General features: G+C 59.5%; 1 protein-coding gene across 13 annotated transcripts in view; it reads right to left on the reverse strand.

The window, feature by feature from the left end:
- The window catches only part of SPEG (striated muscle enriched protein kinase), a 49,271-nt gene that overhangs the window by 19,686 nt on the left and 3,148 nt on the right, over positions 1 to 26,437 (reverse strand). For 6 of the 13 annotated variants that reach the window (XM_060301797.1, XM_060301796.1, XM_030840490.2 and 3 more), the window contains 15 exons: positions 22,042 to 23,342; positions 20,070 to 20,213; positions 19,546 to 19,728; positions 10,440 to 10,615; positions 10,117 to 10,205; positions 9,030 to 9,205; positions 6,307 to 6,567; positions 5,027 to 5,185; positions 4,742 to 4,931; positions 4,412 to 4,635; positions 1,902 to 2,021; positions 1,550 to 1,654; positions 814 to 1,020; positions 307 to 430; positions 17 to 192 (listed from right to left, as the gene is read on the reverse strand). In XM_060301797.1, the coding sequence (XP_060157780.1) occupies positions 17 to 192; positions 307 to 430; positions 814 to 1,020; positions 1,550 to 1,654; positions 1,902 to 2,021; positions 4,412 to 4,635; positions 4,742 to 4,931; positions 5,027 to 5,185; positions 6,307 to 6,567; positions 9,030 to 9,205; positions 10,117 to 10,205; positions 10,440 to 10,615; positions 19,546 to 19,728; positions 20,070 to 20,213; positions 22,042 to 23,342 (3,635 nt within the window). Of the gene's footprint in view, positions 1 to 16; positions 193 to 306; positions 431 to 813; positions 1,021 to 1,549; positions 1,655 to 1,901; positions 2,022 to 4,411; positions 4,636 to 4,741; positions 4,932 to 5,026; positions 5,186 to 6,306; positions 6,568 to 6,885; positions 7,718 to 9,029; positions 9,206 to 10,116; positions 10,206 to 10,439; positions 10,616 to 11,543; positions 11,676 to 19,545; positions 19,729 to 20,069; positions 20,214 to 22,041; positions 23,343 to 25,844; positions 26,430 to 26,437 lie in introns of those variants that run through there. The other 7 variants (XM_060301799.1, XM_060301798.1, XM_070045892.1 and 4 more) reach the window with 7 other exon arrangements.

Below are 26,437 nucleotides of genomic sequence, written 5' to 3' on the forward strand. Positions count from 1 at the left end.
GGCGGCTGTCACCTACCTGCCAGCTCCAGTGTGACCGAGCAGGCCTGTGTGCCATGGCGGTTGTGAGCAGTGCAAGTGAGGGCCCCCACGTCCCGGCGGCCCACCCGGCAGATCCGAAGACAGTACTGGTCATCGTCTGGCTGGCTCAGCTCATACACACCCGCCCGGGCCTCTAGGAGGGCCCCTCGGCAGCTAAGGGACACAGCACAGGGAGGTCACCCAAGATCCAGCCCCAGGGAGGTCGGCCTGGCCGGCTGGAGCGGGACTGCCTCACGTGAGGAGTAGGGCATGCCAGGTGGGCCCCACCTCCTCCAGACGACCTGGGCCTCCACGTGGTTCAAGGTGACGGTGACACTGGCAGGCTGTCCCTCCACCACGCACACGATGTCTGGCTTGTCCAGCACGGCAGGCGCCTCCTCCAGGGGCGGGCCTGGGAGCAGAAGGGCTGGCTCTATGCTGGGCTCGACACCAGATTCTCAGCACCCACTGCTCCTTGAACCCTCCCAATTGCCACGCGAGCTCCATTTTTACAGACGAGGAAGCCGAGGTCCAGAGAGGTTTAGCGACTTGTCTAGGGAGCTCAGCCAGAGGCAAGCGGCAGCGCTGGGACTGGACACAGAGCCTCAGCCTTGCCCACTGCGTGCGCTCCTTTTAGGAGTAAGAAGGAAGTGCTCTGACAGGTAGGGGTCGCGCCCAGCCACGCCAGTCCCGCCCTAGTTATCACGTCCACACCGGCCCTGGAGCCTCCTCCACGGACGCCCAGTTCCCTGGCCCAGCAGCTCTCGCCCCCGCTCCACAGAACCCCAGGCTCACCGCGGTCCAGCAGCTGCACGGGCTCAGAGGGGGGCGAGGGCTTGCTGCTGCTCTTGATGGTGGTGCTGAGGACCCGGAAGACGTGCTGGACCCCCTTACGCAGCCCGGTGGCCGCCCACCCAGGCTGCCGCAGGCCCGTGACCAGCGCCGTCCAGTGGTCTGAGCCCAGCACCTGGTGCTGCACAGTGTAGGTCAGGGCGTCCGGGTCTGGTGGGGAGGCAGCTGCTAGAGGCAGGCCTTGCTGGGGTGCCCCCCGCCCCCGTTCAGCTGGCTCGGGACTCAGGGATTCATCATCAGTCTGCTCTGAGGACCTGCCTCAGTTTCTCCTGTCGCTTCTGCCCGTCCCCTATCTGCTCCTGCCCAGCCACAGGCCTGTCCAGGCTCAGAGCCCACGAGGTGTCGGGCATGGGATCCAGTTACAGGCATGGAGGGACCTTGACTTAGTCCCGATTCCTTGCTACTTCCTGAGGTAGGGAGACTGAGGCACAGAGCAGCAGGAGATCGTGCACAGGGAAGGAGAGGCGTTCCCCAGGACCACGACCCAAGCACCCAGTCCCTCTGAGAAGAGAAGGGCACGTGGCAGCCCCCCTTTCTCTCCTCTCCTGACCCAGAGCCAGGGCTCTGTCCACCGTGGGGAAGAGGCCCGCACCTGTAGGCCCCCCTGGGCCTTGCCCTCCTCTCCTGGTGCCCTCAGTGGCCCCGCCCCCACCCATAGCCCTGTGTGGCTGGGACCCACCGATGGCCATGTCGAGACTCCTGGGGGCGTTCCATGCGAGTGTGATCATCTTTCCGGTCACAGCCACTACCTGTGGGGCGCCATCTGGGGGGCCTGGAACCACATCTGAAAGCCACACGTCCGCCGTCCGCTGGGTCCTTTTGGGCTCAATGGCCCCGCAGGATCACCAGGCCTCCAGGCAGTGGGCTGGGGGCCGGGGGCACAGCCACGGGGGGCAGAGGCAAGGCCAGCCGGCTTCCCCGGGGGACCGAGGGGGAGGGAGCTGGTGTGGAGGCCCTGCCCTCACCCAGGCCCCTGGGTGGGCCAGAGGCTAGGCTGTGCACACAGCTGACCGGGAGGGTACCTGCCTCACCTGTGACGTAGAGGTGGGCATAGCAGGCCGCTTTGCCCAGTTTGTTGGCAATGACGCTCTTGTAGACGCCAGCATGCTGAGGTCCCACAGTGGGGAACACCAAGCGATGGACATCCCGGTCTGTGGGCGGGGTGGGACAGTGATACCGCGTCTGAGCTAGGAGGATACTTTGGAGGGTGGGCCCATGCCCCCCAGGCCAGGCCAGGCCCTTCACTCCCACCCGCTACAGGTGGAAGGGAAGGGTGGGGCAGACACAAGAAGGGTGTCCATCATGCAGCACACTCTAGGCCCAGGCTACCAAGTGCACACCTGCAGCCCCGCACCTCTTGCCTGTCCCTCCAGCACTACAGGCCCAGCCACTTCTCATCCTCCTCCCACGCCAGTTCACCCTCTGCGGGTTCCTGCCCTGGAGAGCCCCCTCTTCTCCATCCTCACAGCCACTGCCGGTCCCATCTCCAGCTCAGAGCCCATGAAAGCCTCCCCGCGTGCGGTCCACACCCCACCAGCAGCATCGCACGTGATCTCTCGATCTGGGGACCTTAATGGCATCTACTGCTAACCAGGTGGTCTCCAAAGCCCTCTGCCTAAACTCCCATCCGGCCTCCTCCTGCTGTTCCTACACGTCCTGACCCTGACCCACCATCAGGTCCCTGAACAGCCACATGAGTTCTTTCTCCAGGCCTTTGCTCACAAAATTCCTCCCTTCTGGACAGCTCTCCTCTTACCTAAGGCCTCTTTCTCCTTCAAGATGCAGTTCAAGTGAGTGTCAGCCCTGGGAACTCCTCCCCACACCCCTGGTCCCCTCTGCACCTCCATCTCTGACTCCCTCCCCGGGACCTCCAGCGCCCAGCCCACGGTGCTTTGGGTGGTCCTTCCTCTTTTCTTGCACACATCACGCCTCCTGTAAGCTCCTTAATGACAGAGCTTGTATGTCCTGCCAGGCCCAGAACTGGATGTGTTGCATGCAGTAAGTGCAAATATATTAGATTATAAATTACGGTAAGAGTTGTTTGCATTGTACCCAGCCCACGCCAGATACTTGACATACATTTTTTCTCCATAATCCTTTCAGCAACCCTGCAAGAGTATCCTCGTTTTACCAGTGAGGTCAGAGACATTAACGAACTTGTCCCAAGGTCACACGGCTAATAAATGATGAAGCCATGGCTTGAACCTGGTTCCCTCTGATTCCAAAGCCCTCTCCCTACACCGTGCTTCCTGAATGATGGTCAGGAGGCCATCCTTGGCGGGAGGTGAAGGGGAAGAGATCTGCACTGTCCTCTTTCCTTGACGTCAGGGCCATCCCCAAACACCCCCTCCCTTCTCTTAGCGGTTATCTCTGCATGGAACACCCACCCATTCATTCATCTCTGCTGACACTATTTATAAAGGAAGAGAAGCCCAGGGCTGCCACTGACCCCAGATACAGACAGAAGCAGAGGCGCCGGCTCAGATCCTGAGAAAGACACCCACCAGGGGCCTCAGAGCAGATTGAGAGATAGGAAGCCTGTGGGCTGAGCAAAGACAGTGGCAGAGGGGGTCAAGGGGAGGGGCAGAGCCGCAGTGGTGACACTGGAGATGGGAGGGGAGAGTGGGGCACGGGTGACAGGGGACATCCTGGTTAGGAAGTCAGACAGTATTCGTCTGCCTTTGGGTAAACCCCTGTCCCTCTGTAAGCCTCACTTTCCCCATCTGTAAACAGGGGTCATAGTACCTGCCTTACAGGCCCGTGGTGAGGAAGGTGAGATCATCACGTCAGGCCTTTAGAGCTCAGGGCCTGGCACTCAGGAAGCGCTTAAGAGAGGGGAGTTTTGTCACGTGGCAGCCGTAAGAGGAGCCCACCACGGGTCATGGGGTGGCACTGTCTGATGAGGCACAGGTAGACTTTCTCACACGAGACTCAGACTCCTTCAAGGATGGAACTGAGATACACCGTGAGAAAGTATTTTTCCCTGCTCTGTCTTCCTTATTTACTACTGAACAACCCTGGACCAAGCATCCTTTTGATGCCAGACACGACCCACATCAGGCTTTTCACTGGAATTTCTCAAGGGGCATCACTTTATCAACACGGATCACGACGGTAGCAGCAGTAACAGCAGTAACACTAAGATTTAACACTCACTGGCCCCGCGCTATTTGCCAGGCCCTGCTCTAAGCGCTTCTGTGTATTAACTGCTTCAGTTCTCCCCACAAGCCTACCACAGATGAGGAAACCGAGGCCTGAAGGGGTTCTGTAACTTGCCCACGGTCAGCAGCAGGCTGGACTGCCAGTCCAGTAAGTGCTAACAGAACACCGAGGCCCAGAGTGGTGACCCAGCAGATGGGCGCCTTGTGGGCTCAAGGAAGGAGGCAGTGACCCCATAGCCTCTCTGGGCTCCCCTCTCCCAGACGCCCCATCCCTGACCAGGTGAGGAAAGGAAGGCCCGAGGGTGGGGAGAGGGGGCGGGCACTGCAAGCAAAGACGGTGCTGGAGGGGACACCCGCAGGGTCCCTTCCCGGACACCTACACTGTGTCATGCGCCGGTCATCGCTGCTCTGGATGCGGTGGCCATTGTGGAACCAGCTGATGGTGGGGTAGGGCAGGCCGGTCACCTGGCACTCCAGCATGGCTTCCTTGGCCAGTCCCACGTCCAGGTCCTGCAGCGGCCGCAGAAAGTCGGGCATGGACAGCCGCTCCAGCTCGCCCTGCTCCGGCTCCTCAGGGATGGACGGCATCTTCTCCAGCTTCGAGCTGTAAGAACCACACAACTGCCCAGAGGCCCGGAGCTGCACCTCCCACCACAGGGCCAGGGCCCCACAGAGGCAGCCCTGGCAGCACCGGGGGCCCCGGGCGGTACCTAGGGCCAGTGGCAGCCGTCCGAGGCTCCTCCACGTAGAGCTGGGCTGAGCAGTGGGCCTGGCCGTGGGCGTTGGTGGCACTGACCTCGTAGAGCCCCTCGTCCTCACTGCCCACGTGGGCGATGTGCAGCGAGTGCAGACCTCCTTCCTGCCGAAGTCGCAAGTTCTCGCTTTCCTCCACGGGGCGGCCTGGGAGGGAGGGGCGGGCATGAGAGCAGCCTCAGCCAGGGGCCCTCCCCTCTGGCCCTGGGGGTCCCCCAATATCGCAGGGCAGAGGGCCATACCAAACTGAGTCCAGGTAACAGAGGGGGGCGGGCTGCCGCTGATCTTGCAGTCGAAGCGGGCTGCGCGTCCCTCCAGCACCTCTATGTCCTCCAGCAGCCACGTGAACAGGGGCGCCAGCGAGGGCCGCACTGTCAGCCGGGCGCTGCAGGTCAGCTCATCTGGTGAGGAGGGGTCAGCACTGGGGCAGGGAAGCCCACAGAGCCCCAGGCACCCCGACCCGTGGGTCCTGACCTCGTGCTGGGCAGGAAAAAGGAGCCGGGCCAGAACCTGGAGGCTGGGAGAGCCCAGCGAGGTCCCAGGGCACCCGAGTGAGGCGATGGTTAAGATCTAAAGAGCGGACCATCTCAGGAGGCTGGCAGTCAGCAAGGGTGGGCGGCAGGCTGCCACGGTGGCTGGGGATACGGCAGGAGTCCAGGGCCTGGCCTGGCTCTTCCCCCCTCACCTCATCCTGCCCACCCAGGACGAATCTCAGCACAGCTCTAGGAGAAGGGTCTAGAAGCCGAGCCCACTCCCTCCCCCACACCCCTCTCCCCTACCCTTGGAACTCTCCTCTGTCCATGGGTCATGCCCACACACTCCCTCACCCGCACCCCAGACCCAGAGCAAATGCCCCTGTGCCCCACTCGACCACCCCACACAGAATCTTCTGGGGGAAATAAGAGCCCCTTACGCTGACCTGATCCTTTCCTGCTTACAAAGCCCCTCTAGTGTCACCTTAGGTGCTCAACACCACAACCAGATGAGGCGTTATCTCAGCTCTTCAAATGAGAACGAGGACCAGGTCAGAGATGTCGTTAATAATGATAATGGCTGACATTTATTAGGTCCACACCTTGTCAGGTGCCGTGCTTTGTCCTTTACATACGTTATCTCATTAGTCCTATCGATCCCCCTATGAGATAGGTATTATGATCCCTTTTTACAGATGAACAGTCTAAAGCTCAGAGAGATGAAGTGACTTGTCCGAAGTCACGTGGCTGGTACGTGGCAGGGCAAGAACTGGAAGCCAAGCGCAGGTGTGGTCACCACACTTCAGCAGCTGGCTCCCTAACAGGAACCACAGCGAACGCGGACACAACGTGCTGTGTGCCCGGTGCGCCAACAAGTGCTGATTTATGGAGGCAGGTGTACAGCACCATCTCCCACCCCACTGCTCTCCTCCCAGGAGATGGAGCTCCCTTTCCTGGGCGTCTTATTCTGCGCCGGTCCTTCACCTCCACTCCCCTCCCTCCAGCTCTCGGGTGCCGGCGGCAGCCCTCTGGCCCAAGCGGGCAGTTACCTTTGGCTGTGCTGAGCTTGCAGGTGTAGACGCCACTGTCGTCCTCGTGCACAGAGGTGAGCAGCAGCTTGCATTTCCGGCCATCGAAATGCATCTTGCATTTGAGCAGTGCGGGCTGCAGCAGGCGGCCTCGGCACAGCCAGTCTACCTCCACGTCGGCAGGACCTGCCACCAGGCACTCAAACAGCGCCATCTCCCCGGCCCCCACGTCCACGTCCTGCAGGGGGGCCAGCACGGCCAGGGACCGGCTTTCAGGGTGTGCTGGGGGAAGCAGCCACAAGGGGCACACGTGGAGCAGAGAGACACGGGGCAAGGGAGACACACACGCACACACAGAGAGACAGACAGACACAGAGAGAGAGATGCATTTTGTTCCTTTGGAGACAGGGCAAGCCCACCCACCCAGCAGGCCAAGACAGCAAGGAGCTCCCAGGCCTGGCTTCAGGATGGCGATCCCACGTGGGACAGAGGGTGAACTCAGGGGAAGTGGGAGGGAATCAAAGGCATGAAAACTGAGAGGGCCACATAGGGGCAGAGACGGCGGCGGAAAAAGAAAACACAGCACACCAGCTGGGTACAAACTGGACTTTATTTGAGCTAAGAAACAGGTACTTCTGAACACGTCCACACCCACTACAGCAGGCCCCTACTCCTGCGCCGAGCCTGGCTAACTCCCTCACTCCTAGACAGAGCAGCCCTGGCCCTCGCCGTGAACAAGGGAGCCCCAAATGGGCCCTAAGCCCGCCCCGGGGCAGAACTCAGCCAGGCCTCTTCATCAGCACAAGGCCCAGGGGCCTCTGGCTTTTGGTCTCTTGTGAAATAAAAAGTATTGTGCCATCCGAAACCCATTTCGGGAATGGTCAGTGCCCATGTCCCCCTCTTCAGGAATGGTCAGTGCCCCCTGATCCACCTGTCCACAGCCCCCTGCCCCTCTGGCCCCCTCCATCCTATGGATGCCATGCCCTGTCCTCTCCCCCTCTGCCTCACCCCACACCAGCTCGGAGGCATCCTTCCCTGACTGTCACAGACACACAGACAGACAAACGGAAAGACAGACAGGGCCTGTAGCAGCGGCAGCACATGCACTCGTTGGGTGCTCCCCTTCGGGGACAGACTGGGGGGTGGTCTTGATACCCCTCAGGGCCGCCCCCTCCTGGCACTCAGTCCGTGGGGGGGCTCCCAGCCTGCCCAGCCATATGTCCACTGGGGGAGGAAGGGTCCACAGGGGCTCATGGGCTATCCCAGAATGCTGCGTGGGTGGGGAGGGGAGGGGAGGCTGGGACAGGGTCCGGGCCGGCAGGGTCTGTGGGCAGGAGGCAGTGAAACACAGCGAGGTCCGAGAGGTGCCTGAGACAGGGGCGCGGCTCGGAGGGTAGCGGGGGGAGCGCAGGCGGCCCCTGAGCTCACTCGCCTGTGTACAGACAAAAACCTCAGTCAGCAAGCGGCAGGTTAGTGCAGCACACGCACACCCACGCAGCACAGGCACGCACGCGCACGCAGACCTGGCTAGGGCCCCCCTAAAACGGCCAGGGCGGCACTGCCACTTTCAGCTCCCCCAAGGTCAGCCCTGGGGTGAGGGCTGGCAGTCAGCCAGGTCTCCGGGGTTCCTGGGCAGGCAGAAGCCCTGGGCAACCAAGGGAGAGGCATTCCTAGGCGTCAGGGGCACCCCAAAGCCTGGGGGATAGTGGGAAGAATTCCAAAGAGAGAGAAGCACCGAGATGTGGGTTAACACAGAGAAGCAAGGCAGAGCCAGACCCTGGAGGGGAAGGAGCAGGTCAGAGAGTGGGGCTGGGTTCGGGGGGCTGAGAGCTGAAGAGTTCAGAGACAGAGGAGGTGGCAACCACAGGAGCCGGAGGCACAGGGCAGGGGAACTGAGGCTGGGGGGCCCAGGGAGCTGAACATGACTCTCAGCGTCCAGGCTCCAACAGGGGGCTGGGGGTCTTCTCAGAGCTGGCCTCTGCCAGGAAGAGAGCAGTGGTGGCTGAGCGTGGAGCTACCGAGGAGTTCCTGGCCCTGAACTGCCCACAGGTAAGGGTGAGTAGAATGTGAGGCAGACGGCCTGCCCTCACGAGGAAAACCATTACCCCCGAGGGCAGCCTGGCCAGGGCCTGCCGTCCCTGACGCCCAGAAGGCCGCCCGCCTTTATGCCCCGAGACCGGGGGCCCAGTCCTCTCCACAGTTCCCGGCTCTGTTCACCCTGACACCCCTCGGGGCCCTGCGATGCTCCATGCCCAAGTCACTCCAAGGGCCCCTCCGGACGGGTCCAACTATCAGACACTCCCCACTGCCACCCCCAACCACAGTATCTTCTGCATAGCCGTGGGATGGACAGAGGAGGCGAGAGATGAGTGGGGAGTGGGTATGAGGAAGGGGCCTGGCAAGGGCAAGGTGACAAAGGCTTGGAAGAGTGTGGGAGGAGGACGGCCGGCAACAGGAAGCAGGGTCTCTCTGGCTGGCACCAGGGCAGGCGTGATTGAGTGTAGGGAAGGCAGTACTGTGTAGGAAGCTGAGCACTGAACAATTTGCTGTGTGGCCTTGGGCAAATCACCTACCCTCTCTGGGCCTCAGTTTACTCAAGTACAGCATAAGCAGCTGAACTTCCGGACCTCGAAGGCCCTCTCAGTTGTGGCATGCTATAACTAAGCTAGTGTCAAAGTTGACAACTGGGCAGGGACGAGGCGGGGTCCAGGGCAGGGGGTTCGTAGAGAGCGTGAGGTACTCACCTCTGACCTCCAGGCGTGCCTCGCATTGCCGAGCGCCATATTCGTTAACCGCCTTGCAGGTGTAGAAGCCGGCGTCGCCCCGCTCAGCGGCCAGGATCCGAAGCTGGCAAAGCCCACCCTCTGCCTCCTCGGCGAAGCGCCGCTGGTCTGGGCGCACGGGCTGACGGTTTCTCAGCCTGTCAGAGGGGCTAGAACTCAGTCCCTGGGCCCAAGGTCCTGACCTGCAGGCGTGAGGGAGTGGGGCTGCAGGCCTCCCCTCCCTCCACATCATCTATCCACTCCTCAGACCTATCCCGCTGACTGTGGGCACCCCTCACCCCTGGGTTACGGGGCTAGCTTTTCACCCTGACTCTGCCATCCCACCCCTTCCAGGAACTTCCAGCCCCTCTGCCCACCTGGGTCTCTCCCCTCTTGGAACCTAACTGCACTCAGAGCAGCACCAAAGCTATTCAGATCTTAACAACTCTTAGATTTCATGTTTTGTTTTTATTTATTTTAATGGACAGATAGCTTTCCCACTTCCCAAAAGGACTATGAATGTTAAAAGATCACACTGGGGACTAGATAATCAATTAAAAATGAAAAAACAGAACCCAAACCAACAGAAAGCTAAGTGAACTGAGTAATCAAATGGCACCTGGGATGAAGCGCTGCAGCTGAGGCCCGAGTTTAACTCTGGACTCTGGCAGCTCAGACACAAATTGTCGTGTGTGGGCCTAGCACAGGGCTGGGCGCAGAACAGGCCTCAAAAATCACCCTATTGTCAAAGGATGGGTGTTGAGGTGGGAATGGCAGGGGACAGGCTTCTTCAGGAGTGAGATGACTCCTGGCTAGTCATGCCAAGCGGACAGACAGGAGACCACGTGTTACCCAAACCCCTCCCCAGAGGGGAAGCCCTGAATGAGCATGAACGCCAGGCAAGGGGCGGCAGCAGCATGTTGCGGGCAGCGGCCCCACTGCACCTGGGATGAGGCCCCCTAGGGCAGATCACTGGGAAGTCCACAAAGGGTCCACTGCCCTCCACCCAAAGCCAGGCTTCACAGGGCCCAGCCTGGAGCGGGGGAAGCTGGCAGTGACTGCCACTCACCAGGAAACCACGGGCTTGGGCTCGCCCTGCACACAGATGCTCATGGTGACGTCTTGGCCTTCTCTCACTGACTGGTCCATAAGTGAGACCTGAAGGGGAACCCCAAAGCGTCAGGTGAGACAAGGCCCAGCTTTGGCTCCTAGGGGCAGGGGGATCTGGGACAGAGGCCTCTTCCACACCAGTCTAAGGCTGGCTCTGGATAAGAAGGGCTAACGGGACCAGGCTCCAGGCCTTGCTGGAGCCTGGCGTGGCCCCAAGACCAGGGGGCCACACAAAGGAATAGGGGCACCCAGGGATCTGGGGGCTGGCCTCAGGGATCTGACCTTGAAGGTGGGGGGCGCCTTGGAGCCAGTGTCGGAGGAACGGCGGTTCTGGCCAGGACTAAGCTTCATGGTGGGGGCTCGGGGCCAGGTCTCTCCAGGCTCTGGGAACTCCTCTGGGGGGCTCAGGTACTCCTCGTCAGAGGTGATAGGGCTGCTGAAAGGGGACGTGGACCCGCCTGGAGGAGAGACATAGGAGAGGTAGTGGCGTAGAGATGCCAGGGGAGAAAGGGGGGCAGGGAGACAGAGAGAACTGGATGGGACAGCCTGGGGTCAAGGTCCTGATAAGGTCTGCAATATCCCAGAACCCAGGAGCTCAGGCAGCTCCCACAGGCCAGCCCTGCCCTGACTTCACTTCCCCGGGGTTCCTACTCACTCGCTGAGTAACCTTGCCCAGGAGTTTCCTGTCCCTGAGTCCCTGACTCGTGCTCTACCACAGACTCTCCGAACCCTGACCCTGATCCTCCTGAGTGATGGAACCATAGGGAACAGCCTGGGGCAAAGGATTCAGGCACCAGAGGGGCCGTGGGAGACTTGGAATTCCACTGGAGCAGGGAACCCACATTCCCTGCACAGAACTGCAGGCTCCCAATGCAAGCAGTTCATGTCTCTGGACCCCAGAGTGGCACAACCAGGACACCTGTTTCTCGGGTGAGCCGGGCCTGGTGCAGAGGAACACACACCTCAGACAAGCCCTATCCTGACCTCAGTGCCAGGGCCAATGAGGCGGCACTGTCCAGCCAGCCCTTCCCCCGCTCCCTTCTCAGCTTCCTGCCCCAGATACCCCAGGGACACCTGTTGGCCCCATCCCTACAGCAGAGCCCCCAGAACTCTCAGGCGCTGGGAAAGCAGAGTTTGACTCATCCACAGAGAAGGGCGGCTCAGCCTGGGGAAGAGGAGGGGGCACCAGCGTTGCTTTGGGGGAGGGGTGTCCCCAGAGCCCTGATGCCTTCCCCTGCAACTGGCCAGGGGCCCAGCCTCACTGAGCTGGCTCCTATCCGACTGCCAAATACAGACATGAATCTGCCGCAGCCCCCGGCCCTCCTCCTGACCCCCCACCTCAAGCCCCTCTGGCTATGCCAGGGGCAGGGCTGCACCCCAACTCACCCCGAGACTCTGCACGCGGACCCCAGCCTGCGCTTGCCCCGAAGGCTCTGTCCTGGCACCAGGCCCTCCGGCTGCCTGCCCACTGCCCACCCCCCGCCGGCCGCTCCCCAGGGAGCAGAAGCCCAGCCTGCCTGGCCCCACTCACTCTGCTAAGGCTCTGCACGAGGTCCTGGGGGAGGGGAAGGAGCCTGAGGAGGGGAAGGAGGAGGTGAGGGCTGGCCAGGCCGGGACAGGCTGGGCGGCAGGCAGGCAGCTGGCTGGGGAGGTGGTGCCTGCGAGGCCACAGGCAGCCTGGGCCCCGGAGTGGGGGGGGGGGGGAGGGGAGGGGCAGCCAGCTGTATTTAGCCACCCTGCTCACTCCCAGGCAGCGGGATCTGCCTTTTCTCTCCTTACAGCTCCTGGACCCTGACAAACAAAGCCCCCTCAGTGGCACCTCCACTCAAAGGACGGGGGCCTCAGTCCCCAGGGAAGATGGCGGTGGTACTTCACTGCAGCGGCCAACGTGCTCGCACTGACCCATTTGTTTTGATGTGTCCACCAGAGGAGGTACTGACGACAAATGGCCCCTGTGGTGCCCCTTTCCCTGACCAAACTGCCAAGATCCCTGATGCTGCAATCCACACCAACAAGCCTCAAATACTCTGGAGCCGGGCCATACCCGGTCTACTCTGGTGCTAAGAATCAGAGAGCTGTTCAGCCTCCTTCCCAGAGATGCTGGCCCCTCAACTTGAGGGGCCCGGAATCCCACCTCTGCCTCCCCGTTCCTGCCATGGCAGCTTTGGCCCATCAACCCTCCCCCCGCCCCTCCCCCCGTTCCTGGGTCTGCACCCAACCCCCCTCCTACAGGCTCTACCAGGGACCTGTTGGCAACGCTCCCCCACCCCGTCAGCCCCACCAGAGCCAACAGTCAGGAGGATGAGGGCTGCTCCCCTCAGTGACCCCTCACAACTACCACCCATCTGGACTTGGTGGCGATGGGGCTTGGAGAAGAGCAGCAGAGCAGGGGAGCCGCTGAGGAGAGGTCACATGGCCTTCTCCCGCCTCCTATCACCCATGCCCCAGGGCCACATTCCCAAGCTGTGACCCGTGTTTCCCAACACTCCCAGTGAAGAAGGGCGGGGGCGGGGGCACCATTCAGGTCGTCTGTCCTGACATAGGGGTGGAAAGGGAAGTCAGGATGGCGCCTGATGGGCCTCTGCTCCGGGCTGGGCCACTAGCTGATGCTGAGATCACCGGCACGGTCCCTGGAGGAAGACACTCCCTCCCCCTCTGGGGTCACTTCCAGGTTGCGCCGCACTGAAGCAGCTCAAGGGCCCAGGGAGGGACTGCGCAGATTAGAGCTGGATGGGCAGGGTTTGCAGGCAGCCAGAGACCCCTGGTGGTGTCTGGGGGAATAGCACCCCTAGGGGCATCAGGGGACCAAGCGATTCAAGAATTCTCAAGCCCCTTAGAGAGGGGAACTGTCAGAGCAGCCCAGGCAGGACGCTCAGGCTCCACAGGAGTCATAACTAGGCCTCTTCAAAACAAGGCAGTGGCCCCTCACCCCTCTGTACCCCCAGAACTGCAAGAACAAGGAGGCTGATCAAGGATTTGTCTCCAGCTCGCAGAGCCTCTGGGGCTCCAAACCAGGCCTTGGCGCCACCCGACTTTTCACTGGCCCCACTGCCAAAACCATCTCTGTCCCTATATCCCAGCCCCGCTCCACCCACAAGCCTGGCTCTCACTGTGGGAAACACAGTTACACCAGCCAAGGAGACGGCAGCAGGTGCCCCCCAAATCTAAGATGCACATATGCCCGCCATGTGCTGCCCCTACACACTCTGTGCCCTTGTCTCGCCTTTCAACGCTGCTTCCAGGTCAGATTCATTTAATGAAAATAATGGCATTGGGGAGCCCACAAGTTGGGAAGCCCTTCATCTCCAGACCAGTGCATCTCAACATCCCCTAAGGTGTCCCCAGGATGGATATAGTCACAGCCACCTACATGAAAGGCGTCACACAGGGCCCTCTACATCAGGGTTTCTCAGAGTCGTCCCTGAACCACCCACATCAGGACTACCTGGGAGCCTGTTTAAACTATACATTTCTGGGCCTTACTCTGACCTGAAGAAACATGGGAAATTTGTTAAAAGGCACCCCCCAGGGTGATTCTTATGCACACAAAAGTTTAGGGACCCTCATGGGAGGAGGACAACCCAAAAAGGTAGTATCACTAAGTCTCACCTCACTCGGCTAACAAACTTCAAGGCCAGGCTCCGAACCTTGGAGGCCTGGCTCCACAGCCCACATGCTTCGCACTGACCACCTGGCCTCCCACCTGGCGTAAGGTCCCTGCCTCACGGCAGTGCTGCACAAAGTTCACCTGGCACCAGAATCGCGTGGAGTGCTCCCTAAATCACAGCTCGCTGGGCCCCAGCCCCAGAGTTTCTGATCCAGTAGGTCCGGCTGGGGCTGATATCACATATCTCTAACGCATTCCCAAGGTGCTGACGACGCTCCTGGTCTGGGGACCACACTTCGAGGACCACTACTCTGTGGTCTCCTCTGCCATCCCAACCTCCACTCTCAGGCAGATCCTCGTTACCCTTTGCAGATGCAAGTCCCGCCCAGCCTCTGCATGGGACCCAGGTTTTTCCAGGGCCTTGTGAAAGTCTCTACCCCCATTGCCACCTCACACACAGTCCCTGTGGTCCACTCAGCCCCTGACTGTCCAGGAGGGCCTCAGGTATGGCTGGAAGGGCTGCAGGGGTGAAGACACAGTGATGTCCTCAGGAACCCTCTGGCTGGTTGGGATGACAAACCAGATACACACACGACTACAACAGCAAGCACGAATAAGGTGGCAAGAGAGGGGCAGATAAAGGCCAGACAAGTACAGAGAGCAGGACATTGCTTTTGGCTCAGGGAAGAAGGGAAAACTGATGGAAGGGTGGTATTAGAATTAAGAGTTTGGTTTAAGCAGGAAAAAGCAGGTTTCCTAGCAGAGGAAACCATTTGAGCAAATGCTCAAAGGCAGAAAGTGTGTGCAGAGAACTGTAGCTCAACCTTCTGGCTCAGAACCGGGTAAACAAGAAAGAAGTGGACATGGAGTGTTGGAGCAGGTGCCTCCAGCCACCCTTGGGTCATCCTCAGGTCCAGGTGGTCAAGGCCAGGAGTGTGGCCTTCACTATGAAGGCGAAGGGGAGCTCCGTGAGGTTTCTGAGGAAGGAGTAACGTGCTGGAGGTTCACAGCACGTACATAAATGGTCTGGCGGCTCACAGCCGGCTCTCCACACGCACCGTCTCAGGATTTCTATATATGTCTGCTGTGCAATCCCACCACGGAAGTGAGGGAAAAGAATGCACAGGGCTGGCCTGCAGCTGGGAATTTCCGCAGGTGCTGCCGTGAGTATCTCCCCTTGGAAAAGGAGAAGGGCTGTGCTGAGAATGCTTCCGTTTCGGCTTAAAATGGACAACGAAGCGGAGAGCATTTCACCTGGGCAGCCTGACCCAGCCATGGAAGTGGTTAACTCCCTACGTGTGTTACTTGGGGTTGCTGCACGTTTAGATAAATTGGCACCCATGATAGATTAGGTCCCCATTCTTCTTTTTCTTCTTTTTTTTTTGGCCTTACCACACAGCTTGCAGGATCTTAGTTCTCCGACCAGGGTGGAACCCAGGCCCTCGGCAGTGAAAGCGCTGAGTTCTAACCACTGGACTGCCAGGGAATTCCCCACCCTCATTCTTCTGACAGCTGTGCGTGAGGACCCCCATTCTGAGGTAACAGCCTTGGGGAAGGGCACCGATTGGGGCCGACCTGCTTCTGGTAGACAGGAGTGGGGAGGGAGTGCTGAGTCGGGTCAAGGGACCACACTGGTTTCTTAGATGCTGTCCAAACCCCCATCAAGGATGGACAAAAGGGCCGTGTGGCATTTCAAGATCCTCTCCATGGGCAGCCACTGCCTTCCCAAGGGAAAACCTGTAATTCTGCAGCAGCCGGCCAAGACCAGGGCCAGGAAAAGAGGGGGGCAGATGTTGCTGCCGTGATTTCTTCTTCCTTTCCTTTTATACTCATGACCTCCAATAAACCACCTCTTTTCTGTTATGGTGGTGGTGGTCCTATAGGTGGGACCAGAATGAGCTTTGTTAAGCCTCATCCTCTGGCCAAAATGTCCTTAGTAAATCATTAGCCCCACAGAGCCTCACAAGGAAGTAGCCCAGGAGTTACAATGACCCTTGCTTTGTAGATGAGGCCAACTGAGGGGAAGTATAGAAGCCAAGGTCTCAGCTGGAAAATTCTAGAACCTTGGGCTCAAATATATGAGACCTGTGCCTGAGGGGAGGACTGAAGGCAGCAGGATGGAGGCCCGGGTGCACGAATCCTCTATATTCCCCCTACTCCTGACCAGAGCCTGCGGTGGGGGTGAGCCGAGGATGGGCACACCAGGCACTCAGGGAAACAAAGCAGGACCAGAGCCACGGGGAAGGTGGGGACTCAGAGAGGAAGGAGAGGAACCCTCCCCTCAGGCTGACCCACCCACAGAGGGCATCGATAGTCTCCGCCTCTCCACCCCCTGCCCCAGGAGCTCAGGCTCACAATTCTACCTTAACCCTGAACCCTTTCAGAGTAGTGGGAAAAGGGATGATACAGCACAGTAGTTAGGAGTACAGGTTTGGGAGACCCAGGGACAGGGCTTCATTTCACGACCTGGCCTCCCAGTGGCCTTCGCTCCTAGAGCTGAGCACACCAACAGGGTAGCCACTAGCTTCCTTAGACTATTTCAGTGCACTTTAACTAAAGTAAAATGGAAAAGTCAGCTCTTCAGTCACACTAGCCGCACTTCATGTACTCAACGGCCGGCCGCATGTAGCCAGTGGCTACCCTTTTAGGGCACGTCAGAACATTCCTATCATCGGTTCTATGATTAGTGATGCTCTGGAGTAACTTGCTAAAGCTTTCCAAGTCTCAGCTTCCTCATCTGTAACATGGGCGTGATAATAGAGGCTACCTCCCAGTGGGGGATTAAACGTGATAACCCAGCCAACACAGGGCCTGATATGCACGAAGCATGCAGTAAACGCTAAGGAGTCGTGTCATCTTCTTCTGCCATCCATACTAAGTTTATCTGCTTCCAGCACCCTAAATCACCTGGTGCTTCTAACATTCTTAGGCAGATCATAGATGCTCAGTAAAGGCTGCTGGCTTTGTGCTAACTCTGTCACTTTATGCTTTCATCTTCCCATCTGTAAAATGGTAATATTACTACCTGAGATGTCCCTCTTCAAGGGGTATACATGGCGCGGTGCAGCTCAAGTAAGGGAAGAAATGTGAAAGGGTTTGGAAAAAAGTATCTGGCACTCTCCAAACACAAGAAACTACTTAGAGAGATGTAGCACTCAGCACCCGACTGGTGCTCACTAAAGGCCTGTGTGATGGGTGCGGGCAGCATTGAGAATGCTTAGCTTTGGTTAAGCACACCTCCCACACTCCCCAAGCCCCCGCCCCAATCCACACACCCGCTTTGGGAGCATGACCATGGTCTCCGAAGTTTACCAGCGGGGTAGAGCAGGCTGGGAGGGAGCCAGGGCTGGGGTGGGGCGGTCAGAGGCAGTGAAGACAGGCTCTGCCCCCCAGATCGCAGCACCCAGGGAACTACCTCTTCAGTTCTCCCTGTTCCCGAAGTTCCCAACCAGGAACTGAGATCTGTGGGATCTCAAAAGCTGGTCCTGTTGAGGGGGGAACCCCAAGAGGTCACTGGTAAGCCAGCCCTGGTTAGCAGGGGGGGCTGTGAGGAGCAAGAAAGGGAGGTGGTTCCGTGAGGCCTCTTCCCCCAAGACGCTATACACTCCCTCCCCCAACCCGCTCCACTCCCAGCCACGGCGCACACACCCTTCCCTTGCTCCGCCCCCTCACTCCCGACAGACAGACTCCAGGAGTGGGACCCCCTCCCTTGCCTAATGTCTGTGCCACCCACCGGTTCCGCCCATTTCTGCTGCTCTCTGGGTCCACTGGCCCCCGTCCAGCTGCTTTGGACCAAACAGTGCCTTGTAGGGTAAGAAAATCTGCTTTTTCCACGACAGCCAAATCTAGAGTCACATGCCTGCCCCTCAAGCCCTGGGGCCCTCCAGCCAGCCTGACTTACAGAAGCTGTTCCCTGGCTGCGATGCCTGCTACAGCTGACTCCCGTGATGAAGCTTTCTGGCTCCCCGGGGTGGAGGAGGCACAGAGATGCTGTGATGGGCTGAAGACCCAGGGACTGGGAAATATGGAGGGACTGCAGGCCTGGCAAGGGCAGGGGAGGAGTCCCCAAGGCACAGACAGTCTGAAGAAAGGGCAGAAGAGGAAGAAGCAGTTTCCCAGCAGCCTCGTGGAAACCCATGCTCCTGTGCACACCACCCCTTAATGACGCTAACAACTAACATTTATCTACAGTTTCACAGTTCATAAAGCTCGTTCACACATTTGCTTTCATTCGTAAGGACGGTATAATTATCTCTGGTTTACAAATGAGGAAACTGAAGTGCAGGGAGCTTCTGCGTGGCGAACGCAGAACTCCCAGTCAAGTGCTGACAGCTGCCTTGCCCAAGCCTCCTTCCCAACCTTAAAAGGCTCCCAAATGGCCCCAAGCCAGTATTGGGGCAACCCGCTCACAACCCCGTGCCAAACCTCAGCCCAAGCCAGGTATCGACCGGAGTCCTGGAGCCAGGTCCGAGCCACCTAAGGGGAGCTGGGAGCTGAGTCAGAAGGCAGATCCCAGAGGTGATGGAAGGACGGAAGCATGCAGTGGAGGGATGGGTATGATTCAGCGTGGCGGGAGGGGTGAGGAGAAGGAGAAAGCCTAACACACGGGCTCCTGGGAGGTGTACCTAAGCTAAGGAAGAGGGAGACCTGCAGTCCTGCAGAGCCAGACATGTGCGGCCCAAAGGATCTAATGCAGGACTGGGACTCAGGTCAGATGCCACCGAGAACTCCCCAATCGTGAAGGTGCTGAGGCCCCAGGACCACAGCAGATCGGGCTCTGTAATCTTGCCTCCTGCAGCACTGAGTGAAAGCGGACAGAACAGTACGTGCTGTTCCCTCTCCAGGCATGCCCGGCCCCACCCGCTGCCCATCTAATTCCCAGGCCCCTTCAGGGCTCTGATGTCTCTCAGTCCAGCATCCCACAACACTGACCGACCACTTGGCTGTCCTAGGCACTGAGTTCATCTGCCCTGCACTGTCCGCCAACCCAGGTCCTCTGATCTAAGTTCACTACCCAGTGATAATATCCTTAAGGGTTGAGTCTGCGACTTTTCCTCCTGGAACACCCCCCACCCAGCCTCACCTATCCGCCCTCCCCACTCCCCGCCCACGGCTAGCACCTTGTCAGGCCCAGCAACCTGAATGACTTGAACTGGCCATGCACACTGACACCACTCCTCAACCTGAAATAAAGTGGGCTTAAATCCAAAGGAAGTAGTCTGACACCCAGAAAGGACTTTCATAAAAATAGAAAACGAGGTAGCCTCAGCCACTGCCACCTCCCGAAAGGCGCTCTCAGCTGCACCTTCTTTAGGGCTCTGGGTTCCACAGAAGGGGCAAGGGAGTGGGGGAGGGCTGTGGCACTTAAAAGCATCTCTTTTTACTGCGGGGGTGGGGGTGGGGAGGGTGACCGTTGTAGACGGGAAATGGCCTCAGAAGACTCCTGATGGCTTTTAAGCCTTTTGAGCTGGGAGACTCTTTTTCTCTGAGATTCAAGAATAATTTGCCTTCTCCACAGGATCCTGATCAGGAAAATGCCATGGGAGGATGGCATTTAGATGACGCTAAAGACAAATTTCAATGACTTCGTGAGTTGGCCCATCTGGTGTGTGCCCGGGAATTTGGCCCCTGCCCTGAGGCCAGGGCCATTTAAAATGCTTCCACCAGAGCAGCCAACACGCGAGAAGAGACTGCACACTGGTTGAGAGCCCAAGCTCCAGGCTAGGAATGGGAAGGGTCACTGCTCGCCCCACCCGGCCCCAGGGCCCGCAGGCTCCCTACCAGGTCTCACGGCCAACACAGCAGCACAGCTGGCCTGGCCCAGCTCGTTGGTGGCAGTAGCTGTATAGCTCCCTGAGTCGGCTGCCCGGGCCTCGCGCAGCAGCAGGGTGTGCCGCTCGCCTTCGGCCCGAATGAGAAGGCGGCCATCACTGCGCAGCGAGGACCCATCCTTCTGCCAGGACACTGTGCGGAAGCAGCGGGATAACTAGGTTGCCGTTGCCCAAAGGGGCCCACTAGGGCTCGCCCCACCCCACACAGAGCCCACGGCACTCCTCTCCCACCCTAGGGAAACCCGAGGAATGCCCCTCAGTCACAGAAGCCCAGGCCTGCCCTCCCCTCTCTCAAGGGATTCTGGAGAAGCTCCCCTAACACACACACAGAGGAGTCCAGCCAGCCCCATGGAGCAGATGATCTCCCCTCTTCACCCACCCTACCCCGCCCTCTGAGGACTGGGGTGGGGGGTAGGGAGGGGGGATCTCCCCTCCCTCTCTCAATCTTAGCCTGGCCCCAGGCCTAGAGCTCACCTTGGGGTGGGGGGTTGGCGGTGACAATACATTTGAGCAGCACATCCGCCCCCGGGGCCACCACCGCGTTCTGCAGGGGGATCTCAAAGGCTGGAGCCTCCAGGGGCTCCTCTCCAGCAGACACATAGGAGTCATCCGAAGACTCTGCCGGAGACATGGGTGACAGGGTAAGGGGACACGGTCCCTGTGGGGATGACTCAGGGGGAGAGAGGGCAAACCCAGAGAGAGGGGCTTCTAGAAGGCAAGGGTTAGGGAGCAAAGGGTCTCTCTCCTGAATGTCCTGAGACAGGAAAGAAAGGAAGACAGAAGGGAGTTCTTAAACGGGACAGGGTGGCCTGTACTCTACAGTGGTTTGGCTGCTCAATTTCAGCCACAGTTAGAGTGCTGGTTTCTGGAGGAAGACAGGGACTGTGCTGTGTACGTCTTTACACAAATCAGTCATCAGGGATGGCAGATCAGGCCCTGTGTAAGGTGCTCTCAGGGGCACAAGACTTCACGAGCTTCCAAACAGACAGAAGACAAACCAACAGCAAACCAAGACTTGAGCAATGACAGTGTCACAGGGCAACACGTGATGAACTATCAAACTAGTGATGCCACTGGATTCAAAAGAGGGAGTGGCAGGTGCTTCCGGTAGCCATCTGAGAGGACTCATGAAGATCAGCTTAGACTGTGTTCATTCATCAAACAGTAACACTGCACTTACTGCTTACTCTGTACAGGTACCAGGGACACAACAGGAAATAAGACACAGTCCCTGCTTATAGGAAGCTTGTACACACAAAGAGATCATAAAACTCCACTGTTGTGGATTTCTTTGGGTATTTTCTAATTCTAACATTCTATAAGCTAGATTAAAGCACAGCGTATGTAGCCAAAAGAACAGAGAGGATCCCAATTACGCTGTTTTCTGGCTACATAACCTTGGGCAAATTAGATAAGCTCTGTGCCTCAGTTCTATCTATAAGATAGAGCTGATAAATAACGCCCAACATCTTGCAGAGCTAACATACATATTAAAATAAAGTAACACCCCTAAGTGCCCAGTTAACACAATGCCTGGGACATGGCTGTGGATATGCAACAATGTGGCTAGCAGGACCATGAACAGATTCCTAATCATCTCTAAAGATTTTGAGACAGTAATACTAAAATGAAAAATAACGTGATTAAAAAAAAAACCAACCAGGGGTGGTATAGGCACTGAAAGAGACACTGACAGGGCGTCCTAGGAGCAGAGGGTGGAGGTATCTGGCCTGAGAAAGCAGCTGAGGTGGGAGCGAGCGAAGGACGGCTTCCTCTATCTCGCTCCAGGAATGGCCCCAAGTTGATGTTCAGTTAGGCAGAGTTAGGGGCAGCAGGGGCATTCTGGCTATTGGCCACCACCCACGGGAAGACTGAGAGACAACACACAGTCAGCTCAGCCATGCAGGGACTCAAAGATGGGAGAGAGGAGGCGGCTAGAAGGCAGGCTGGGTCAGATCTCAACAGCTATGATGGGTCAGGAGATGGTGCCGGGATGGGAAGGTAAATATTGAGAACTGATTGGCCCAAAGCTCACCTGTAATAGGGACATGACCAATTATTTATTGAGACGGGCTTCTGTCTCTTCCCCCACAGAGGGGTGGGGGGGTGGAGGGGCTCCTTAGGTTCCCACAGTACCTCCCCCCACCATTAGGTCCACCGTTAGGGCCAGCAGGCCACTGGACTCAGGGGGCCTATAGCAAACACTGGGCACCAGGTCTCTACTCACACCTCGGCTCCGCCCAGCCTCCAACAAAACACTCTCACACTGCGTCACCAGCGGGCAGGTTAGACACAAGGGGCCTTCACAATCCCTCATTCAAACTCGAACCTGGGTCCATGCCTACCCTGCGACACCGCACCCTTGCAGCTGCCTAGCAGCCTCGCTCTTCCCAGACACGCTTCCACCCAGGTCTCAGCACCTCTTCTACCCTCCCCGAGGCCTTACCGAGCTCAGGCGAGGTGGGCCGGGCCCGGCGACCTCTGCCCTGGCTGCGGGCCCCTCGGCGGTCCCAGGCCCCCCAAGGGCCGTCCTCCTCCGGCCCTCTGCGCAGCCTCTTCTCGGCCTCAGGCCCCGCCCTGTTCTTCTCCAAGGTCTGGGGCACAGCAGCGCCCTCCTGGCCCGGCGTGGCCCAGGGCAGGAAGCGCACGGCCTGTGGCGGGGGCTCCCGCTTCCGACCCGGGGGCGCTTTCGTCCTGGTCTCGGGGAGATCGGCGGCCGGGGACGGCACGGGGCTCCGGCACTCCTGGATGGCTCTGCCCCGGGTCAGCGGGAACTGGTCCCGGCGCCTAACCTCCTGCTGCGGGCCTTCCCCCGGCTCCGTCCTGCCCGCTGGCCCGCGGCTCCGGGGCCTCCCTGGCTCATCCCCGGGCTTCCCCGCGACACTGGGAGGGGGCGGCTGGGCGGCGTCGGGGCTCAAGGCCCGCGGGGTCTTGGGGATGGAGGGCTGGGAGAAGAGTGGCGGCTCGCCGGGCTCTCGAGGGGACGGAGCGCGCTGCAACGTGGCGCGCAGGGACTTGTGCGAGCGCACCAGCTCCTCCCGCGACGCGGAGCGGCGGATGCGGCCCAGCTCCTGGGCGAGGCGCAGCTCGACGTCAGAGGCCTGGCTGCGCTGCCGCGTGCGCTCGTCCAGGGAGGCTGCCTTCTGCCGGAACAGGCGTCGCTGCTCGGCCACGCTGCCCGCCGGCGCTCGCAGCTCCTCCTGCGAGGCCCCGGGCGTGCCCCACGGCCCGCCGCCCTCGGACTTGGGCTGCTCTAGCGAGCGGGCCTTGCGCAGGGGCACCCAGGGCCGCAGGGGCGCCGGCGGTGAGTCGCTGCGCTCCAGGCTGCGCCGGCGCTCCTCGAAGAACTGCAGCTTGTCCAGGATGCGGGAGCCGGCGCGCACCAGCCTCGGCGAGCGGCCCAGCGCCGACTGGCGGCCTGAGGCCTCGCTCAGGGGCGTCTGGGGCCGGGACTCCGCTGTGCCCGCTAGCGAGGGCCCCGAAGACTTGGACTTTTTCCCTCGCTTCTCTTCGGCTGTGGCGTCCTCGGGCGGCACCGGCTCCCGGGTGCGCCGGTGGGGTGGTTGCGGGGGGCCTGGGGGCTGGGCTCCGGGTCCCGGTGGGGGCCGCTTACCCACCCGAGGGGACGGTGGGCGCAGCAGCGCGGATTTGGAGGGAGGCGGGAGGGCCGGGCGACTGGGGGCTTCGCTGGCCGGCTGAGGCTGAAGGTCAGGCTCCTCCCTGTGCAATCCGCTCTGAGGGAGACTGCTGCAGGACCAAGACGAAGAGGGGCAGAAGATTCAGGGGCCTCCCCTCCTAGACCTTCAGGTCGTGACAGGAATCGGGTGGTGGGCATGCTGGGAAGGCTTGGGGGTGACATGGGCCAGCCCCTCCTCCCCCCCCCCCCAAGAGGAAGGCACAGCCAGAGCAGGTGCTGGGGAGAGGCTGGCAGCTCTGGCACCGGAAGATTGGGCTGGTGGCTGGGTCCAGGTACAGACTCAGTCCCAGGGGCTCTGGCCAGCCCCCTCCCCCCAGCCCCAGAAGCTGGGAGACAGCAGAAACAGAACTGAGTAGTGGGAGAGAAAAGAATGAGGCTTAGGACCCGAAGGATGAAGTGGGTGAGGGAAGGCAGGAGGGCTGAATGGGGAGGGGCCCCCTCAGGAATGCAGCCTCCCACTCATTCCTGCCCCCAGCTGGCCCCCACAGCCCTGCCCATCCTCAGCAGGACACACCCCCTTCACCGAGCCCCTGGAAGAACAGGCATAAGCTTTCCAGGAGCAATGCCCTTATCCCTGAGATTGCCTAGCACCTCCTCAGACCTGAGCCCCTCAGCAGTGCTAACAGCAGGTGGCAGGCAGTTGGGGTCCCTGGAGTGGGAAACCCAGGTTCCTGTTCCCTTTGATAAATCTGCCCCCAGTACAGGGCTTTGACTCTGTCCTGTCCCTGGGAAAGTTACCTTGAGCCCTTGGAAACCCCCCTAAGAAACACAGAAAGTCGCCGGAGGGGTATGCTCCGGAATAACTCAGCTCCCGAATAACTATTGCGTGGCCCTGAACAGTGGGTGTGGGAGAAGAGGAGGAGGGAAGGAGCTGGTCAGCCCAGAGTGCCCCTCTCACCTGCAGAGCTTTGATGCCCAAGAGCTGGGCTTCAGTTTCCCCCATCTGGACTCTTAGGGGCACATCAAGCATAGAAATTAGCAAGAAAAGGAATCTGAGATATTAGCGTCATACCTAACACATAAGAGACAGCTTAAGGAAAACTTATGGGGACTTCCCTGGTGGCGCAGTGGTTAAGAATCCACCTGCCAATGCAGGGGGCACGGGTTCAAGCCCTGGTCCAGGAAGATCCCACATGCCGCAGAGCAACAAAGCCTGTGCGCCACAACTACTGAGCCTGTGCTGTAGAGCCTGCGAGTCACAACTACTGAAGCCCGCGCACCTAGAGCCCGTGCTCCGCAACAAGAGAAGCCACCACAGTTAGAAGCCTGCGCACCGCAAGGAAGACTAGCCCCCACTCGCCGCCAACTAGAGAAAGCCCGTGTGCAGCAACGAAGACCCAACGCAGCCAAAAATAAATAAATAAATTTACAAAACAAACAAACAAAAAAACTTATGAAGTGGCTCCCTGAGTACTTGTCATGTGTCAGGCATGTACTGAATGCTTAAAATGCACTGAGTCATTTAATCCTCACAACAGTCCTTTGCGACAGGACTGTTATTATCTCCATTTACAGATGAAGAAACAGGCTTAAAGAGGTGAGGTGCCTTACTTAGGTGACACAGCTAGTAAATGGTTGGTGCTAGGTTGAAACCCAGGTAGTCTGGCTTCTGAGCCCTTGTTCCCTGCAAAATGGGATTTTGGCAGCACAGAAGGGAGGAGAAATAGTACGGTACTGGCCAAGAGCAGAAGTTCTAGGGATGGCCGAGTGTTTTAAACTACCCGGGTCAGCCACCTACACTGCAGACCTCACCTCTGATGGGGGGCGGGGATGCAATCCAGAGTGCCCTAGGGAGCAGAACCTCAGCCAGCCACCTACAGGGAGGCAGAGTCTACTCTGGGGGAGGGACAACAAAGTCCCTGAGGAATGGCCTCTGGGAACTGGGTGAGGCATGGAGAGAAATTGGGGACAGCAGAGGAGGCCTGTTGCCGGCAGTTTCGAGCTCTAGGCCAGCCTCTGTACCACAGATATCACTAAGGAAATGGGTTCCTCCGAAGTTGCCATAGCAACTCCAGGCACAGGCTGGGGCCTGGCAAAGAAAGGCAGGGAAGGAAAAGGCAAGTCCAGGGCACGGGAGTGCCTGGCTAACGCCAACCAGATAAAGCAAGGGCGCCTCCCCTGCGCCTGCCCGAGACCTCTCCCCTGCCTACCACTAGCAAGCTCAGCCACTCTCACAGACGCCTCCCCCCACCAGGCCCCTTCTTTCTCCTCCGTGATGGTACCTCCCCCCCACACCCATACCCATCACGAATCAGGCCCCCCATCGGCTCCCCAAATGCCCCCTAATACCTCTCTCATCAGCCACTCCCCTCTTCTACCATAGCACTCCCTCCTGTATCTGCCGGCCTCAAATCTCCAAAAATGGCTGCAATGCCTTCAACACCTCTGCTCCTCACCGCCCGCCTACCAGGACAACCTTCACCCCACCCTTGGGCGTCTCCCGCAAGATCCTCACATGCCGCCACCTCCATCACTCCAGCCCTCTGCCTCCACCCTAGGCCCCCGCCATCGCCGCCATTCCTCCCTGCCCCAGCCCCCTGCCTTCCACGCACCTCACATCCCCCTGCTTTCCCAGGCCCCTGGCCCCAACTACCCCCTGACCGCCTCGCTCGCTTCTGTCTCCTGGTTGTGTTCTTTTGCTCCCTCCTGCTCTCCCGGGAGCTGCCGTGCGGAAAGGTTCAGTTCCTCCCAGAAAAAGGCCCACATGGGAACAGGAATGTGCAGAGAGATGAAAAGGCAGCAGCTGCTGAGACAGCAGGCACGGAGGGGGCCCCTGGTGGGGGGGGATCCTGGGGACAACTGGAGCCTGAATGGGCGAGGCAGGAGAGGGCCCCCGGGAGAGTGGAGATTTTGGAGGAGACGAGGAAGGCAGAGAGGGGTCCACGAGACCATGGAGATGGCACAGTGAGCCAGGACAGGTGGCAGCAGGAGGGTGTGGGTGGTGACGGCACAGGAGGAGGATGGAGCCGTGTGGGAAGACAAGAGTGGGTGGCTGGGGCCAGGAGTGGAAGCAGTTGGGGTGGGGGGGGTGGAGAAGTGCACAGAGGGATGGATGGTGCAGGGGATGGGGGGGTGGAGGCTGACGAGCAGTGAGGGGCAGTGCAGGATGGCATGGTAAGGTGGGACAGTGCGGGCCCAGGTGAGG

This window comes from Globicephala melas, chromosome 7 (assembly GCF_963455315.2).
Source record: "Globicephala melas chromosome 7, mGloMel1.2, whole genome shotgun sequence".
Lineage (NCBI taxonomy): Eukaryota > Metazoa > Chordata > Mammalia > Artiodactyla > Delphinidae > Globicephala > Globicephala melas.